Consider the following 21,728-nt stretch of genomic DNA (forward strand, 5'->3'; position numbering starts at 1 on the left):
ACACCATGTTGAATTTGATCTTACATTCATGCATTAGTGTCGTTGGGCGGTCATCTTTGTTTACAGAAAGAGTTCATCCTAGCTGAACGGTATGTGAAAGAAGATAAAAGACCACCGATCAAAGGAGAGAAGGGGTGATACATCGATTGAATACACAATTCGCCTTGGATGAGTCTCAATTCAAACCGCACGCCTGGCTTGGGTTGAGTCCTTTAGGTTTGCAGTAGCTAATCAACAGGTTGAAAGTCAACGCGGATATTTTTCCTCTCCTCTTTCTACCGCATATTTGACGGGATGCGTCTTTCTGCCCCCTTTTTCTTTCTCTTGTGGGTCAAAGCCCTAACATTGAAAAATCTTAATTATTCTGTTCCGGAGGAGCAGGGGCCAGGCACTGTCATCGGGAATATAGCAAAAGATGCCGGATATGGTGCTATCGAGAGAGGGAAAAAATCGAACTTTCGAGTTTTGGAAAATTCTGCTCCACATCTGGTGGATGTTGACCAGGAGAGTGGACTGATCTTCACCAAACAAAGGATTGACAGGGAGACGTTATGCAGGCGCAACCCAAAGTGTCAGCTTTCCATGGAAGTGTTTGCCAACGACAAGGAAATATGTATGATCAAGATTGATATACTGGACATAAATGACAACTCGCCCAGTTTCCCATCAGATCATATTAACATTGATATTTCAGAAAATGCAGCTGCAGGTACGCGTTTCCCTCTGACAATTGCGCACGACTCGGATTCTGGAGAAAACGGAATAAAAACTTACCAGGTCACCAGAGATGACTACAATACATTTTCTTTGGATCTAAAAGTGAGGGGTGACGGAACTATATATCCAGAGCTGGTTGTTCAGAGACCATTGGACAGGGAGGACCAGAGTCATCACACCCTCTTATTAACAGCAATTGATGGAGGTGAATATCCAAGATCAGGTTCCATGCAAATCAATGTTAGAGTGACTGATTCAAATGATAATAGCCCAGTATTTGAAAAATCTTCATATGTGATAGAGATTCCTGAAAATTCACCACCTGGTAAAGTACTCATAGACTTGAATGCAACCGATCAAGATGAAGGGAGTAATGGACAGGTGGTCTATTCTTTTTCTGGATATGCATCAGAGAGAATGCAAGATTTATTTTCCATTGACGCCAGCACTGGTGTCATCAAGATTCAGGGAGAAATTGACTATGAGGAGAATCCAATCATTGAGTTTGACGTGCAGGCGAAGGACCTTGGGCCCAACCCAATACCAGGCCACTGTAAAATAACCGTCAAAGTTCTTGACAAAAATGATAATTGGCCAATAATAAGTTTTGTGTCTGTCCGCCAGGGTGCCATCAGTGAGGCAGCACCTCCAGAATCTGTCATTGCATTGGTGCGAGTCACAGATAAAGACTCCGGGAGAAATGGACAGCTCCAGTGCAGAGTATTGGGAAATGTGCCATTTAGACTGCAGGAAAACAATGATAATTTCTACACATTGCTTACAGACAGACCTTTAGACAGGGAGCTGAAAGACGAATACAATGTTACAATCGTTGCCAGAGACAATGGAATCCCCTCACTGAACTACACCAAGTCATTTTCTGTTAAGATATTGGATGAGAATGATAATGCACCACGATTTACAAAGTCAGTATACGTACTTCAGGTGCCTGAGAACAACATCCCAGGAGAATATTTAGGTTCTGTCCTAGCCCACGATCCAGATATAGGCCGCAATGGAACTGTGTCTTACTATATTCTGCCATCGCACATCGGAGATGTTTCAGTGTATACCTATGTGTCTGTTAATCCTACTAATGGAGCCATATATGCCTCGAGGTCTTTCAATTATGAACAGACTAAATTCTTTGAGTTCAAAGTTCAAGCTAAAGATGCAGGGTCTCCACATATGGAAAGCACCTCCACAGTCAGGGTCAGTGTCCTCGATGTCAATGACAATCTTCCAGTTATAATTCTACCGCTCCTGCAGAATGACACTGCGGAAATCCCGGTGCCTAGAAACGTGGGCATCGGTTACATCGTGGCCACCGTCAAAGCCGTGGACCATGACCACGGTGAAAGTGGCCACCTGACCTATGAGATCGCCGAGGGAAACGAGGATCACCTGTTCGAGATGGACCCTGTGGCGGGGGAGGTCAGGACGGCCCACGCTCTTTGGGAGGAGGTGGCTTCGGTGGTCGAGCTGGTCGTGAAGGTCACCGACCACGGCAAGCCGCCGTTGTCTGCCGTGGCGAAGCTGATCATCAAGGCGAATTCGGACGCAGTGGCGGGCGGGGGCTCCCGGGCCGGTGGGGAGCAGCAGTCCTGGGACGTGTCCCTGCCGCTCATAGTTACCCTTTGCATCATCTCCGTCATGCTCTTAGCAGTCATGACTGCGATCGCTGTCAAGTCCAAGCATCAAGATAAGGAGACTGGGAATTATAACTGCCGCATGGCTGAGTACTCCAATCCTCCAGCGGGGAAAGGCAAAAAGAAGAGGATCAACAAGAGTGACATCATGCTCGTGCAGAGTGAGATGGAAGAGCGGGACTCGGCGAGCCGAATGAACGTGGTCAGCAGCCCCTCGCTGATCACCTCGCCCATCTGTTTTGACTACCAGAGTCCCCTGCCCCTGACCTTACCCAGGTCAGAGGTCATGTACCTTAAAACCACGCCAAACAGCCTTACGGTCCCGCGGGCAGCCTGCCACACCAGCCACACCAGCTTCGCTGGGCTCAGCACTGACACTCCAGTGAATAGGATGTCAGTGATACAGGTAAGGAGCACGCTGTGTGCGTTATCTGGCCTTTATTCTCTCTTATCAGCTCGCTCTGCTTTCCTGTACAAATCTCTCAAAAGAAAAGGCAATGGAATAGAAAGGGCGGAAAATAGAGAAAATACTGCAATCAGACATGCTCTCTTTTTCCTGTTATGACACTGTCACACTATCAAATACATTTAGGAGATATAGCATCATATATGCCATCGAAGTGTCACATATTCTGCTGAAGAGGCAGTGTCACAGGCTATTCATCTGCATTCATGGCGCTTTGAGTCATACTGAGGTGGGGGGGCGTAGGAGGGATTTGAAAATGGTCCATTAGGAGTGTTCTCCCTCAAGACCGTACAGGTGGTCTTCATAATCAGAAAGTATTTTCATTTAGACATGCAAACAGTGTGAGTCTTGGACAAGACTGCTGTGCCCCTGCCAGGTCCACCACTATCGAGTGAAACCAAAACCTTGCCACAAACGTGGGATTGGACAGGTGTTTGAGCAGCTTGTCCGATCACATTACCTAACCGGCGTGAGCCAGACAGATGCACACAGCATAACCTTACAATCGTGTTTCTTGCCCTCCGGCAAACATGGGCCAGTTCCACCAATCCGGATCCAAATTTGGCAGGGTAAGGCCTATAATAGGTTTTCCAGCCCTTCCTTGTAGCAATGGCTGGGTTATTTATACAAGTGAGGTCTTGTAGCATTATTTATTTTATTTTATAAATGATGTGGATATCTAGGCCAGTCTCAGAGACAGACTCATTTAGAGATGATAACACAGATGACAAGGCCTGGCACTGTCACCAGTTGCTAGGGCATGTGGGTGTGAGAAAACACAAACACATTACTCTCAAGATAGAGGGGGGAAATGCATGCAGATGACAGTGGATAATGCATTACTGCTTTGCCTTGCCAAAGACACATATGGTCATGAGGAATATTTGTGCTTATCAATGCTGCTGCTGTTGGCAGCTGTTGTGTGACGGAAACATTGTATTAATACGTTTCAAGGATTTCCACGTGATTCAGATCGTAAGGATACTTCAAGCTCACAAAATTCTCAGCCCTGTGTGGGGAACAATCTGAGTTGGCAAACAAGCAACATATTTCTCCTCTCATTTTCAGACCGATAATTTTCCTTCGGAGCCCAATTATGTTGGAAACAGGCAGCCATTTGTTCAAAGGTAAGGGCTCTAACCAATGGCTTCTCTGGCCACTGAATTTACATTAATCTCTATATCAGACAATCTGACCATGACTTGTCAAATAGGAGCGCTTACAGAGATGCTCCGGTGGGTTATGTGTACTCTGTCCCTCTCTCTCTCTCTTCTGCAGCTCAACATTTAAGGATGCAGAACGTGCAAGCCTCCGAGACAGTGGCCATGGTGATAGTGACCAGGCTGATAGTGACCAGGATACTAATAAAGGCTCACACTGCGACACGTCTGCTAGGGAGGCCCTCAAGATGAAAGCAACAGCGGTTAATGGCCAGGCTCTTGAACAGGGTAAGTGGACCCTCTCTGTCTGACAACTTGAAGATGCCTGATTCTTGTATCAGATCCTTATTCATACTGTTCATATTAAGCCTGGTGCCCCGTGTGCACGTGTACTTGTTACTGCCCCCGTCTTGGTAATGCTATACCCAGGCAGATGTTTCACTATTATCGACATAATAATGCTCTTCGTGGAATGAAATCTTAGCTCTCCAAGGCAGCTGCAGCAGGTACCATTGCAGTAATCATGAGTGTGTTGCCAAGATGTTGCGACGGAACCGGAGTGGAAAGCAGACAATAGTTAGGATAAAAGTCAGTTGGCTGAAGAAGAACACAATCAACTGTCTGAGTTTTTGTACGTGCGTTGGCTGTCTCTTTTGATCACGTCATTATTTGTACGTGAACTCTGCGTATCCATGTCTTGAAAATGACATAACGGAGACAAGAAAGTGCATGTGACAGACACTTTCAGTGCAAAAAAGAAAGCATGAAACATGACACTTGTTTCCACCTTTCACTTGAATACATTTGATCAACTAACAGAGACTTTTCTGCTGTTTGTGTCTTCCGAAAGGAATTTAGCATTACTGTGGAAAGCAAAAATAGAAATGTTTAAAAAAACAAAAAACTAAAATAACAGAAAAATAACAAAAGAAAAAATGATTAAAATGATCCACCCGGCCCGTGGGGTAATCGTTGATGACTGTGAATCTCTTACAGACATTCACGGCCCTTTCAAACATGACACTGTGACAGTAGGGATTTATATATTTAGCAATTTCACGTGGATAACCTTTTGTACTAAAAATGTGTATGGGAAAAATACACTACGCATTATGGTTGGCGTGTATTCCATGGAAAAGATAATGGTGGACTTGTGTGAACTGGTTCTGTCTCTCATTTCCCTGTGTGAGAGACAGACGCCCTTGGTATAGAATACTGTAGGTCCCTACAGGTCCCTATGCAGTACTTCCCACACCATTTGCATGGCTATGAACTGTTTGTTCGTGGCAAGCTCAGGAGACTAAGGTTAAGAACACTCTAGTGCCAAAATTGTGTGTGTGTGTGTGTGTGTGTGTGTGCGTGTGTGTGTGTGCGTGTGCGGCCAGCCAATCACGGCAAGCCAAACCTGCTCTGTGGGAGGTGTAAATTCAATCACAATGTTGCACATTTCTGAATCTGATTTCTTAACCCAAGTTCAAAGGCCAATCAAATGGAGATATATTATAAGAGATGTTTCATATGTGCAGAGCAGGATTTACACACAGTGCCGATGCTTGCATGACTGGAATGTCAGTTAATTTATATGCCTGCATTTATAAGATAAGAGAAATGCAAAGAAGTGGGGCATTGCATTTAATATTAATGGCTTGTGCTACTGCTTTTCCCCCGACATTCTCTCTTTGCATGTGGGAAATGTTGTTAAAAAGCAAAACCAATGGTCAGTCTGAATTCATTCCCTTGGGTTTGGCAAGTCAAAGATGAAATGCTATCACTGCCTGTTGATTGCAGCAAGGACGTTCCATATTTATATATATATATATATATCTCTCATTTCATCTTTTAATGTTTTTTCATACATACATGTACATACTTTATACTTTGTGCCATGACAGAGACGAGCAAAAGTAGTGAAAGCAGGTGATCTACATGCTCACAATGTGTTGCATCATTGTGAGCTTGTAGATAGCTATTTTTGTACATTTTGAAAATCTTCGACTTTAATATCCAAAATAGAGACACCAGGTTGAAAGTGTTTAGGTCTGTGGGTTTTATAAATATTTATCCAATGAAAACTAGTAACAAGAGCTTGTAACTAAATCATAACATTGGAACCCATTGGAATACAGGTAGTTTTTTTTCCAGACAGCGACCATATTAGGAAATGCTGTTAAAAAGCAAAACCAATGGTCAGTCTGAATTTGTTCGCTTGGGTTTGGCAAATGGTATCACTGGCTGTCGACTGCAGGAAGGAAGATCTGCATTATGCAGTGTCGTTGTAGACATCACCTATACACAGAACTCACCCACACACATGTGCAGCTGCCCCCACACACCTGTGTGGGAAATGTAGTGGGTACGGAATGTGCACAACTCACCCCAGGTGAAGTGAAACTATGAAAACAACAAGAATAGTTATTGAAACTAAATTGAGTATATTACTTTTTTTTGCCAGCAAAGCACCATTATCTAAAATGAAGTACCGCCTAATAAATCACCATCGCTCCAAACACCTCAATACAACGGCCCATAGGTTAACTACTGTACTGTACTGTAACCTTTATCAACCTCCTCAGTTTCCCTACTGCTTTGATACAGGTCATTAAAGCACCTGCAATGATTACTACCAGCTTATGAATATGTATTTGCAACAAAAAATAAAAGAAAAAAAAGGGGCGGGGGGGGGGGGGGGGGGGTGGGGGAGAAAGTATAGACACAGTTGGTATGTTGCTAGATTTTCATTATTTCTATTTAGAATGCCCTGGTGTGCAGTAAAAATATAAAGCGTTGAATAACCTCTAATTCTATACCTATTAGAAATTATTTAGTGTTGTAGGGGGGACGGAGCGGATCGGAAATTGAAAGGATGAACAAGAAATTAAACAAGATGGAAGCACATTTTGATTGCTAAGCTTTTTTAACTTTGGTCAAGGTCCAGGATACAGTCGGAATCAGAATTCAGTCTATTGCCAGGTATATTTGCACAGAAATGTGTCTAGGTGAGTCTGGTGCATTACACTGATGTATTGAACCATGCTGAAACATTTACACTGATGTATTGAACCATGCTGAAACATTTACAAACTATGGACGACTATTTTCTCAAAATATAAAAGGTATAATGATGAGCATAAAGAAACTATACAATATGGAAACTAATACAATATGCTAGAAACAATACAATCGGCAGTATACAATGTACACTAATAGACCATCTCCAAATTGTAACTTTTTCATAGAAACTACTCAACATAGCCTAAACTGAATAATAATAATATCCAGCAATGTCACATTGCTAACCATTTTCTTGTCACATTTGTCACTTTTGCCTTTTTTTTTAAACCCAAAGCGGTATATCTCATTTTAACGAGCCTTCATGATCATCCACTTATCAGCTGTATCTTATGCTGCGTGCACAGTAGCGGTGACAAAGCAACAGGCTACAAGTCATTTTCAATGGAAGCTAGTGACAAGAAACTACAAACTGATGCCTGACACATGCGACAAAATAGTTGGCTTCAACTTTTTTCAGCGTTCCAATAATGCAGTGAAGCGTCAATCTCGTTCCCCACAATTCCTGCCCGTGCCGTGAATGGAAGAAACATGTATTCTCGCTGTTAACCAGTTGAACCAGTTAGTGTTTAACCCTACCATTTTGATTTATGCAGTGTGACTTGAGCATCACTTCAACAATGAATCGGCAACAGAGTAGCCCAGTGGTACTCAAAGTGGGACCCAGGGGTCCTTGAGGAGGTTCCAGGCTCTCCAGCAAAATTAGTTAATATAGCATCAAAATCTGTTTTACCATGCACCATGTTTTAATAACTTTGAACATTTTATACACAAATCTTCTCTTTTGGCTCCCGGGCACAAATATTTTCAAATGAGGGTTTGTGGACAAATACATATCATTATCAATTAGGGGGTCCTTGACATGAAAATGTTTGAGAACCACTGGCGTGACCAAGTGTGGTCAGCCATGGCCACGCTTGGTCATTTGTAGCTTTCGTCGCCACAACTGTGAACGCAGCAATAGGTGCAAATGTGGTTTCTCTAAATATTGATATATTGTTAAGATGTGTGAACACATAGGTCTGATGTTTTGAGCCTTTATGTGTGGATATGATTATGTCTACAAAAGTGGACTGTGAATCCCACACTTAAACCATGCAGAATTAGATGCCATTCAAGTGAAAGGAAAAATAAAATTATGTAGTCATTTTTAGGCATTAAGAATAATATATATGTATGTATACTCTACCCATATAGGAGTATCATTATATTACCTCTATTATTTATGGTTGTATAGTCAGGCAACAGCAGTGACAAAAATACACTAGCGTGTTTATCTGGAACCTTCTAAGCACATGCATCTCTTTGTGTCACTGTCAACTTGATTGTTCTCTATAGTGCGATAGGTACTGTAGCTCTGGAATAGATTCAATACTTCTCTGTACTGTTAGTGCTATGGCCTTGTGCACGTTCAGGGATAAATACATACAAATACCTCTGATAAAATAGAAGTAACACAGAAAAAACGAATGCACGGGCCACAAAACTGTAATCTGTGCTGGAGATGCTTCCGATCACCAGTTGCAATGTGTGGAATCTGTGTTGCAGTTTTTCCATACTTCGTTTTGCTCTCCCTTTTTGATGTAAAATGCATTTTGAACTAAAATGCATATTTTTTCTCTTGATCTTATGATCCCAGCAGAGAATAGAATTCTGGTGGTTTGCACTGTGTAACAATATCTATTTGCATATTATATGGTGGTGCAAAAATGCAATGCTATACTGTACTATACTGTGTATTTTTAAATACACTTCTGTAATAAAAAATAATAATAACTAAGCAAATTAAGGATTAGAATATAATTTCTCTGTCATATCAAAAGAGTTTAAGGAAGACATTTTGGTATATATTGTATCTGATGGAACTATGAGTTGTTTGACTAAACTACAGAGTTGTTTTTAAGTTTCATTTGTAGGGAGATTTGTTGCATCATACAGTGTGTTGGGCCTGTCTCAATAACATAATTGCCTAATCGCAATTATTCTGGATAATAAGTTTTGCATCATCTTCATTCTAAAAGGCAAACATAAATGTATTATTTTATATATTCCAATGATAAATGCCAAAAACACAATTGGCAATCGTTAATAGCAATTATTTGCGTGACAATTAATCGTCAAGTATCATGATCGTGACAGCCCTAGACATTTCCCTGCTGATCAGGATATCAAATCTTTGGTACGATGAACAGCACTGTCAAAGAGAGAACGCGCTTCTCTGTCCAGCAATTATCGGCCACTTAGCAAAATAATTTATTTGTTTCATATCCTGGATCTCGAAAGTAGTTTTTACTCAATTTGTATGTATGTTAAATTCATTTAATAATGTTATTGCATGTGTGGAAAACGCATGCAGTTCTTGTAATTAGTATTGTATGCAAATGATGTAAGTGGTTTGTGAAAATATTTGCTTATTTTTTCATAGTGTGTGTGTGTGGGCCGTGGGGTGCTGCGTGGGATATTCTTGTAAATCAGAATGACTTCGCTACATGGCTATTTGTGAACTCACTCACAGCTGGTGCAACAAGCTCAGAGTGTAATTAGTAATTAGTTATTATTATGTTGAAAGATAAGTTATGGGGACTAACGTTCTTGAAATTTGGCCTAATTTCTTTCTCCAACTTGACTAAATATGAAATGTATTTTGTGTCAAGCTGTTTTCCCCTTTCCCCCGTTATATACACTAACAACTTTATAACTGTTTTTGTAGGGCAGGACAAATCAGTCCACTGCACTGATGAATGTCGTGCACTGGGACATTCTGACAGATGCTGGATGCCAAAATTACGGGTAGGAAGCCAAGCAGACAGTGGCGATAATCGCACCAACCTTTTCATCCCTGTGGGAATGGAGGCCATGGTAGAGACAGAGATTTATGGCACCATCAGCCGCGGCAGCAGAAAAACCCTCAGCACGTTTGGCAAGGAGCAGCGGGACAGTACAATCTTAGTGGCCAACGTCAAACCCTACTTAAAATCCCAGCGTGCTCTGAGCCCACCACTGCAGGAGAGTCCATCTGCGTCCAGTAGTCCCACCAAGAAGAGCGTGCCCCTAGACTTGCCCGACCAAGGCTCCAAGGAAGAGAGGGATGTGGGCTCAGACAGCAGTGCATACGGACCTCCAGATGGCCAGTGCTCTCCACTGCACACAGAACTGGAGGAGCCCACCTACATGACCTCCGAGCTCAGGCCCAAGTCCCTGTCCAGCAGCCTCATTCACAGCTCTGTCATCAGCCAGGAGTGTGGGGGGGTGGAGTGCATGCGTGACCCGCGGGACACAGGGAACTGACAGGTCATCTGATCCTGCTTGCTCACACCTGACAGGGGGTGTGATAATGATATCACAGATTAATGGCCAAGAGGTGATTTCCTTTGACCCACTGAGGGTTCAGACACGCATTGTATAACCAAAAACCACCTGCTTTGTATGTTTTTGTTTTGTTTTTTGTTTGTGACCTGTTGTGTTAAGGTGAAATAAGTGTGTCCTTGACTGCTATGATGGTATGGGGAGAAAATCATTGCTTACCTGACAAATGTTCCATGGTGTATTGTACCTGTCAATTAGATGTCTGTATTTTACACATTTCAAGCTCCGATTTTGTGAGGCTGTTGAAAGAATTGCTACTGTAGCTATTGAGTCCTGTCTGCTTTTGTACAGTGATGCTTTTTGTCCCCGCGTAGTGTATGAGAAACATCTCTTTGAATATTGCAGGCAATTGAAATACATATCAGTGACGTCCAATACAAAAGTGAAGTGTCTTATGAACTGTCTTATGGTGGTGCAACAGGGGATGTCCCTTTTCATAAAAACCATTTGAGGTTCCTTAAAACTGTTTTTTAAGAATGTATTTGTATTTTATTGTTGTCCTCTGCAGTTTCTGTGCAAATAAGCTGAGCTTACAAGTGAATGTGGGCTACTGTAAGTGTTGTTGTGTGTTTTATTAAATTTGTATACACATGGCTTCTTGCGTGCATGGAATGGTATTATTTTGACAAATGGCATCTATAAATATGTTCATATGTATCATGTTTTTTTTTATGTGGAATTGTACTTCTGTTTCCATGGTATCATTTAAAGCATGACAACAAGATTCATGTTGTTTAATTTACTGTCAGCAACGCAAACCCAGCAAGCGTGGCACATACAGTATAGCCTTCGTGGAAAGTATATAGAACTGTAACAACTAATCAGGACAAGTTAATACCACACAAAAGGCATCTTTTACTACAAATTGTATAAATGGTGTGCAAATAAAGTGGGTAGATGATATAGTACTGTACCTGAAGAGGTGTTCAACTCAGCCCTGCAGCACACCTCATTAAACATCAAATCAAAACAGACTTAAAGGAAGAGTGATCCGCACTGATTTTGACTGAATTTAAAGGCAATGATGCAATATGAACGCAACATTTGCCGACGACACACAAAAAACCACTTGCAATGAGCAGCTACTAGCAGTTGCAATCACAGTGTTTTTTGTTGTGAGGAAATCGCATTGACGAAAGGTCATAAACAGAGTAGCAGGCTGCACCAGCCGTTTCAATCCATCCACTGGTTAATCTTTTTCCAAACAGAACCTGTTATTCGCCTGTGACTGTCACTTATGCACTCCAGCAGCATGGAACCTAATTGTCCCTCTGACAAGCACGTCACGACTCAGAGCGGCTGGATCACGTCCAAGATCATGTTCTTGTCATAATCTGTGTGCAGTGAATTTTATGTATAATCTCATGCATGTTTAGTGTGATAGATCACCAGACAAAAGTAACATGCAAATATAGAAATGGCTTGAATTTTTTTTTTAAGCATATCAATCTCACACATGCACATTGCACACACACAAACAAATATAATAGGTGTTCCACTTCACTTAACATTCCTCCACCTTAAGAAGCAGTGACTCTTTGTACCCCATCTCACAGTGAGTGGCTCGAGAGTGCCTTGTTTTGTGTGTGTTCTGGGTAACAGAATCCTGTCATCTTCTGGGAACTGACTATAAGTACGGCTCAGTTTCTCCTCAGGGAAAAACATTAATTTGGAATTTGATTTGCATTTGTTTTGGTGCTGGTATTGACACAATTCCAGACCTAGATGTCTCATATCAGCAGGCAGCTCTGATGAGCTCATCTGCATAAGTTGAAATACTCTTTGAGAGGGAATTTGCGTGGGTCACAGCAACTCATCCTATTGAAATACAGACAGTAACATCACATTATTTTCTTCACATCAGTCCCACAGCTTCAGTTTGCTGCAAATGGAAAGGTGAGCAGAATGTCAAGTGGAATCGGAGCTGAAAACCATTTGGTGTAACATTTACCCCTTGGATTATTAACATACCTCTTAAGGGTGGGGAAAAACAGGTTAAATTCCCACTTCAGTCCTAATTATGCAAAATGTTTTCTTTGAAGCCACCTCTTTCTTAATTAACACAGCGCTACAGTACTTTCTGCTTGACAAAAAAGTACTATGTTGTTGTGAGGAGCTGAATGCAGATTAGGGACTAGCATGCACTGGTGAATGAATATGACTTGTCTCTCAGAATGATTACAGTCACAATGAATGGGAATTACAGACAATGAAACTGATCTGTGTAATACCCCTATTCTTCTACATTTTACATACACAAATGATCCATTCAGATGAAAATGGAATGAGCAGTGTACCATTCAGTTGTGAAAAATTGACATGCTCACCCTGAGTACTTAAGCTTTTAATTCAATAATTCAATAACACAGGCGATTAACAGCTTGTCTTCCACCTCCACCAAATGCTATGGGAGATGGTTCCACTTGGCTGGGAACTGTTGGTGGGGAACAACTGTGAACACAACACAAACATGAGTGTGAGTGTTAATTTCAATTTAGAGACACCATTGAACATAGCCTCCATGCCTCTAGGGCAATATAAATACATTTTTTTTAAATGAGTTTTTCTTTAATTTCTAAGTAATAAGTAAAAAAAAACGTGCGCATGAAAAAGATAAAATGACATTCTACAGTTGCATGCTAATAAACTGAACAACCACACAGAAAATAGTGTAATAATTTGCAGTATTTCCACTGATGAAACCATAGAAACGAATCGAGGTGTCAAATGGGTCAGAAATAGCATGTGTAGTCTAGTGACACTTCAATGGTGTGGCACCACATCACACCACGTACGTGACAAACATGTTTCACACGGTCTTGCAGGCATGTCCAAAAGATGGTGTCAAAGGGTTATTTATGGTAGGATTTTTTAATATAATGCATTTGGTAAAATATTTGTTCTGCGATTAATGAATCTTCTGTGTAGGCCTATGCATAATATTTGTAATGATTTTGTTGCATTGTTTTTGTTTAAAATGTTTTTAAATTGTCTCCTTACATCAATAGTGAAATAGCCACACATTTAACCATTTCTACCTATTTATACCTACCTGTTAGACTTCGCCCACAGAAGTGCATCACTACAGTTTCCTATAGAAATTCAGCACAGGAATACACTTTAGTCTCACAAACAAAACTATAAAATGCATATTCTATTTATTTGTAATGTCTAATTTAGCTTGGCGCTTGCTTCTTGTTTGCTCATCTGGAGGGGTAGGACTGCAAGAGAGGCAGACTGCACTGACAGCATAGTGTTTAAAAAGCAACCTGATGCTAACTTTCAGAAAAATTCAGTTCAGCTAAATGTAGGCAAATTAGTGGTTGAAGTGACTGATTACTGATGTTGAATTATACTAACATAGGCACTATTTCAAAGTTCTCTAAAGTGTCTCTTCTTCTTAAATTACAGCCTAACATTATTCAGTAATGATTTCCTTAATTTGGATTCAAAGTAGTATACTCGACATGAGTATAAATTGCACATTTACAATTTATTCTGAATGAAGCAAGTGTGGGCACTGGGCAGACTTGACAAGAGAGTGTTGAAGGCTTCGCAAAATACTGGCAGGGTAGTCTGGGAGGCTTGGCAAAATTATTTACTTAAAATATTGCTGTTCTGTTCATAATTCATATCCATGGAGTATGACACCGTTGACTGCATTTAGTTTTCATTCAGACCCGTGGGAATTAACACTCCTTTTTACTGACCCTGCATGTCTCTGAAAGAATTGCAGGCAGCACACAAACTGTTTCATCTCGAAGGCTTGTTTGAAATGTGTTACTTATCTCCCCTGGGAGGTGTTCAAATACACTCCAAGCTGTCAATCATGGCTAAGAATTTAACTTAAGAAAATACATAGTATTAAAGAAGATTCATCAGGACAACACACAGATTTATTATGTGTTACTGGGTCATGACATACTTCCCTTGATTTGAATTGGGAAAGAAATAGTTTTATACAAGCCTTTCTATTTTTCCTTTTTTCGGTGGATAAAGTAGGCCAGTATTGAAAAAGGGCTAATGATTTCTGCCATATGCTCAAATGGCTTTCAAGCTTTTTAGAGGTTTGTCTCCCATCATGGATAAAACAGAACATTTAAGGTGAGGCAGAAAAAGAGAGAGAGAGAGAGAGAGAGTATATAAACAAGGCCAGCCTCTTGGAATCAATAGACAGTTTATTCAATCAATACGGTTTGGTGTAGTGCAAAGCCTGTCTTTCTAGAATTGCACACCATAGAATAGACTGGCCCGATACAGTATGTCTCAGGATACCCTTATAGGTGTACTTGTGTGCATTTCTACACTCTAAAAAAAAGGGGGGAAAAAAGAAAACTAAAAACAGGATTCATCTTTTAACATTTTCATGTTCATGTTGTGCTCTGAATAACTATCTACCCAGTTTGGCAAAAGTCACATGCACCTACCTGTAGGCTGTAGCAAAAATGGCACTGGTATGTTGCATCGTGTGCACAGTTTCTTTCTTCTTCTTTTTAACAGCGCGCCGCCAAAGGGGCCATGCCATCTTATGGAGTTCGTCTCTGTCTGTATGTGTCTATCTCTGTCCGTACAAAGCAGCAGACTCATCACAGAGAACCACGCAGCTCAGCTCACCCTGCTACACCAATTATTATTGGTGCTTAGTTCACAAACTGCACACCTAGGAACTTGCTATCCATAGTTACAGATTGTACAGCTTCAGCTTTACCTTTACATCAAAGTTCATGGTCTGTTTATAGTTTGATTTCAAATGATATACTGTTTACGATAGGTGTTTTATACATCGAACATGATTCATATATACTACACATGGCTGTGCTACAGTATCTCATATCACTAGCATGGTGCATTTATAGAGGTGTAATGAGTGTATATGTCTGGTTACAATAAATCACTTGCAAGAGCAGCGTTCAACACGTTACAGTACAATGTGCTGACACCAGCGTTTTAGTGGTACTGTAACAGTGCTGTATCTTAGTGCACAGTCAGATCCTGAGTGTTAATAAGGGTCTACTGTGTAGGATAAGAAATTATATGATTTGGCTGAAGAGGTGCATCACAATGCCTCGGTAGTTGAGTGGACTGGCATTACCTCCTGGGAAATCAGCCTTGTACTGTTCCTGAATGGGTCTGAATATTGCTATGCAGGAGTAGGAGTAGCATATCTTGCTCATCCTTCGTGTCCTTTTTCTGAAAGCCAAACTGAATACAATGAATGAGGCCCACTCTACCCATGTATGACGTATGTCCCAATACCAGTGATAAGTCATCTTATTAGTAAGAAGATGTATTTATCTTAATCTTAGGTTCATAAACACTGTTGTTTTACACACAGAGTTGCCTTACTACTGTATCGGGAGATGAATAACGCAAAGCTGCACTGGCTTCTGGGTTATTCGCCTCATGAGGTTCCTTTGTAATATTATTCATGGGCAGTGAGCTCAGAAAGGATATTTAGTCAAGGCGAATACGGTACTATAACAGGTCAAATGGGGGAAGACAGGGTTCACTTGAAAAGCTCCAGTGACCTGTCTGTAAACCAGAATTTTATGATGGTCTTACATTTATACCAAGCAGAGGGTAATGTAGAAGCCATTTCACTGTGTTTTTTGATTATTATTATTATTATTATTATTATTAGCCTAGAATATTCTGTAGATGATTGGCTAATTGAGTTATTGTTTTGGGCACAGACGGGCACGCCTCCCAGGCCAAGGGTTTAATTATGGACAGGTGTGGGGGGAGGTTTTTACCAGTAAACATGGAAGACGTTTGTACTATGCTGTCTATGCACTTTATTTGAATTAAACGCAAAGCAAAATGAAAGTAACAAGTGGACAATGAAGTTCTTCCTAACTGCGTACACCTAAACCCATAGAATGGGTGCATCAGTGGGTTTGTTATGGAAAAGGTTGAAAGCTGACAAACTAGCACTTACAGGTAATGTCCTAAGCTTTTTTGCGGGTGTGTCAGCAAGTGGAGGCCACCCATCAAAAGAGAATTTAACAATATATTTAGCAAACGTTTTAGGCATTCAAGTGTAGAAACACTTCAACTGCATCAAATTTGTGCTGAAGCTGGACTGGAAGCTTTGGAACTCTTATCTGGTTGACGGAGAACGGAAGACAGACCTGTTCCTCCAATCAGTTTCTTCTTTATTGCAACTTGTGCTGAATGAAAAGCCCAATGAATCGACATGCATCTTATCAGAAGCTAAAACTAAAAGGAAAGTTGTTTTAGGCATTTACCCCATAGGAAAGCATTCAACAGGAACAATTGGAGCTAACAGCTTTTAGAAAAATAGGCCATATCTTGAATAAATTCTGAATACATTATCACATTCAACTTCAAGAGTTACTCACAGTCAAATGCCAAGGTCCTTCATTTTCTGTAAAATAATAAATATGTCCTTACTTAACACCTACTGTTCTTTGTCTAACTTCCAAATCTCATAATTAGTCCTCTGAACTGACACACACACACACACACACACACACACACACACACACACACACACACACACACACACAGAGGCCAGGGAGGAGAGCTAGTATGTATAGTTGCACCACTCAGTTCACACAGGTGTGATTTGATTGTTATTATATTGGCCCTAACCCCAAGCATTCTAACCCAGAAACTACCACAGCTTATTGTCTTTCTCTTTTAACAGGAAACTACTGTACCATAGCTTAGTTTAACATGTTTCCAATATCAATAACTTAGCTGTTTATTGCGATTTGCGAGCATCCATTGACTAAAATGTAGTCACTAAATAACAGATGTAGATCTACTATCACTGAATCCTAGCCTGGATTTCAATACATTTCTGAAGATAAATGTCTTATTTTTCGGCACTACCATCCCTCTATACAAGGTCAAGGTGCAATCCCGACAATGCATGTATGAAAGTTGAATGTGAGGTGAGGGAGCATTTAGATTGTCTTGATCCCTTGTTTTTTCCTCTCTTCAGTGAAGGGAAGAAAATGTCACCATCCAACATGACATGAAGTGTGTCACACACATAAATTAATGTGGCTCCTAATGACCAAATCAAACACATTTAGAGAAAGAAGTCAACCCACAGAACAAAACAAACATATGCTGCAACACTTGCAAAAAATCATTTATGTAAATGGTTCACAAATTTTAAAGGTGTCGGAAACACTAAAATATGCTTTTAATCAGTGGGGTACAGTATCATTAAATGCCGGTTTTTCAAACAGACTTATTTCATGAACGCACAACGAACGGCTCTTTCATTACCAACCATCCGGTGGTAATATTCTCACTATACCCGTACTTAAAGGGACATTTCACAGCTGGAAGAAACTCCAGTCCATCTCTCTCTCACCCTGTCTCTCGCGCTCACTCGCTCTCTCCCACGCTATTAAGTTACACCTATTTCTTGTTAATAACCTGGGTAAAATGTGCGGCATTGAGAGGTAAAGGGGAGACACTTTATTGTGAAGGGACAACAGGATGAGGAGAGTTGTTGCTGGCGTAATTGTCAAGAGTGATTGGGGGGATGGGGGTCTATGGGGGCCTCATATTTGGTCTTGAAACGGGCGTCCAGATCCCTAAGGCGCCCCTGAATGGCAGTCTGGGCTATGTTGGTTAAATATTTTTGGCAGTAAATGAGTAGATATTCTTTTCAAGCCTATCTGGACCTGGATTATTTGTTATATATATGTGGTCATAACCCTCCCTCTCTGTCTCTCTCTCATACACACTAAAATAATGCTTATGAGGTGTTGTTTGACATATACTGTAGACCTTAATTCTTGACAATTGGCATTACCACTTGGACTGCCAATGTTTTGGTTCTAAATAGTAATGGACAAGTAGGCTATAGGACACTATAGGACACAGTGTCCATGGCAATACGATCAACATCAAGTATACTCTAGGTTTCAAGTGTAAATAACTGTATCATCTGGGTTCTTCGTGCTGTTTTTGTCTTCAAAACTGAGTTGCTTTTCCATTCCAGATGAGATGGTCATTTAATTTCACCTGACCTTGTTTCTGTCCCAGATCAATTGGCATTGCACATAAGAGCTTAAATCACATAGTTGTTGGTATGCCAAAAGAAAATCACTGGAGGATTTGCTCAAAGCAGGAGAAGAGTGGAAGGGGCCAAGCAAAAGTCAAATTGAATGTAGGTGTTATTTGCTCATGCAGGGAGACTTACTGCATACTGTAGTCTCATATTAGAGGGATGAATGACCTTTCATTTTATTTTCAGTGACATCCACAAATCATATCATCAAGCCTAAAAATGCAATAAGGAATATTATATATCGATACTGTTAAAATACTGATGCAGTGAATTGTTCTTTTCTATAAGTTGCTACTGTGTAACATTATCACCACCGTTAAGCCGTATAGCTTGGCTCACCAGTTAAAAATTACTTCTGAACATGGTTACAACACTATAGAGGAGCAGCTTCTGGAACACCAAAATCAAATTGTCTCGAACATACTGGTGTATATATAGGTCAATAGTTCTCTGGAATGCTCTGGCTCTGCCCAAAAACATCTTATCTAGCCTACAATACATAACAAAATGACCTTCAAAAAGAGATGCCTTGCCAATTTGTCAGGTAGCCTACATAACTGTGATTTGTGTATTTGTTTACTGCTAGATTTGATTTTATAATGTGAATTTGTCTTTTTGTCTTTTATTTTGTTTTATTGTTCTGTTTTTGAGGGGCTATATTCAGCTATTATTCCGACCGCAGATCGCATTTACTATGAAATCGTGCATTTCCCGTCAGTTGGTTCATCGCCTCAGTGACATGACATCACATGACATCACGTGACATCATCAGGGATGGAGATCCCTAATTTCATCAATATTAAGCCCATATACCGGAATGACCATATATGGAGATCCCTGATGTCATCAATATTGGCCAGCAACTCTACATCTGACCTCAAACCTCAAATCTCCATATATGGAGCTGACCGGTTCTGACATTCCATAATTATGTTGATCCTTCCCCATCCATCCTCCCTCATCGATGTCTCCCTTTTGACTGATACCTGTCTATTTAAACTCTAGACGGGCCTGCCCCAAAGTTATTAGTGCAGCTGCGCCCGGTAGCTGGCGAAAACTAGAGTTCTCAACAGGCCCGAAAATTAAGGCCCGGCCCTACCTGAGCCCTCATCAAACCCTGTAGACACTGCCACCGCTGCCACCCTTAGATCTCCATATATGGAGATGACCTGTTCTGACATTCCATATGTTGATCTGACCTCATCAAACCCTGTACACTCAAGACACGCTATTATGTGGCCAGTACAACATTTATTCCATATGTTGATCATCTGACCCCCCATGCCACAGCGCTCGCCCAGCAGTCTGCCGTCACCCAGGCGGATGCGTGCACGCGACCTAGGTCGCTTCTCGCCTTTAGGCGTCTTACTGGTGTATTTTCGTCTTACACAACCATTGACAATGAATAGACAATTTACGTCATATGGGGGGGACAAGCATATCGGTATTTTTGTCCTCCACAACGATTAAATTCCCATTGACAATGAATGGAGAATATACGTCATATGTGGACGAGCAAATCGACATGTTACGTCATGATAATGTACGATGATAAGAGCGCCCCTCACTTCACACAGGTGTGATACTTTTATTTTAATTTGAATTTCTAGTTGTACATCTGTACATCCTGTACATCCTCTTTGATGTCTCCCTTTTGACTGATACCTGTCAATTCAAACTCTAGATGGGCCCGCCCCAAAGTTATTAGCGCAGCCGGCAAGTTCTCAACAGGGCCGAAAATTAAGGCCCGGCCCTACCTGCGCCCAAACTGGGCCCTAACGGGGCTGGCCCGAGGCCCCGTCTGGCCTTAGTAATTAGCACACATTTTACGCACTTCTCACCCTCAGGGCGTCTTACTGGTACAGTAAGTTATTTTTGGTGTTCAATGCAAGTGTCTCTGGCCTGGGCATTGGGAAGATTCTCTTTTGACAGTGTACCTTAAGATAAGCAGACACAACAGGTAGTCAGGTAACAGTTACTGTTTTTGTTTTAATGGTCACCAAATTCATTAAGCTTTTAAAAGTACAGTACAGAGTAAAAAAAAAAACGTTAACAAGAGACATTTAGTCCAATTTCATGTGCCCTTGGACTGTCTGAGCTAATTTAGCTGACAAACCTGATATGACATTTTAAATGTCTGGGATTATTCTGTGAATGAGAGTTCAATCATCACATCATTAATGTCCTTGGAGTGGGGCCAGTCACTCATGACACTGAGCTTTATAGCTTTGCCAGAAATCTCTATGCCGAAATGAGAAGGTCGTGGATATTTACTATAGAGTCATTTACTGGCCAGAGGGTGCTTTTGATTAATGACTTTTTCCTGTGAAAAGCCATTAAGGTAATCCAAAGGCATAATCATCTGAGGTAATCGAAATCATTGTCTATTGGCTGCCCACTTAAATTCGTTGACCAATTGGTGTTTGTGGTTTTAGTCAGCAAGGACATTTTAAATCAAATTTGTATTATATTTTGTTGGTGTTTGTTTTTATTTAAAATGCATTGGTTAAATTCTGTAAATGTATTATGGAATATACGGCACTGCAAATTATGATCTACACATTAATTGGTATTTGGGACACATTAGATATGACATTTTGCATAACTTTTTTATTTGCTTTGGGAGGAATCAGAGTGTGACAACAGCCAACAAGTTGTATGATGAGCTGTCCAATTAAAATATATATTACAAAAATCACACCTGTGTGAAGTGAGGGGTGCTCTTATCATCATACATCATCATAAATCATCTCATTCCGGCCAATCACATCCTATGTCCAGCTTTTAATGTTTGTGTTTACACAAACACTCAAAACTGGCCATTCATTATCAATGGCATTTAATGTTTGTATTTACACGCACACTAAAAGCTGGACATAGGAGGGGCTAGCGCCTCTCAAAAAATAACTTTGACTCTTTCTACTCAAGTGGTGATTGTCAATTTTGTGCAATCAAATTATCGTTTTTGTTGTTACTTAAAAAAATCCATCAGCCTTTATATGAAATCGTATACAACCCATAAAAATAGACCACCTCCCTTCAAACTCAGCCGAACGCGGCCCCTGACTGATTGACTGGACATTGCCTGGGAGACTTGCAGCCTCAGCTCTGCACCACAAGTGTTAACGCCAATTAAACCCCTGGCACCACCCTGTCATTCTCTAGCTTGGGTGACACATGAGTGATAACACAGACCCTTACCTTCAGCTCTCATCTGACACGCATTAAATGGCACTAGACTCTTG

The 21,728-nt window shown here is 40.9% G+C and overlaps 1 protein-coding gene across 1 annotated transcript; it reads left to right on the forward strand.

Annotated features, from left to right (window-relative positions):
- Positions 1–294: 294 nt before the first annotated feature.
- On the forward strand, positions 295–10,349 carry LOC310866531 (protocadherin-17-like; the record flags this gene model as incomplete). Its single annotated transcript, XM_083776172.1, has 4 exons — positions 295–2,772; positions 3,901–3,959; positions 4,111–4,280; positions 9,772–10,349. The coding sequence occupies 4 exons, from the start codon at positions 295–297 to the stop codon at positions 10,347–10,349; spliced, it is 3,285 nt and encodes a 1,094-aa protein (XP_083632298.1).
- Positions 10,350–21,728: the final 11,379 nt, after the last annotated feature.

Source organism: Protomyctophum parallelum (genome assembly GCF_964188405.1).
Source record: "Protomyctophum parallelum genome assembly, chromosome: 11".
In the NCBI taxonomy this organism is placed as follows: Eukaryota; Metazoa; Chordata; class Actinopteri; order Myctophiformes; family Myctophidae; genus Protomyctophum; species Protomyctophum parallelum.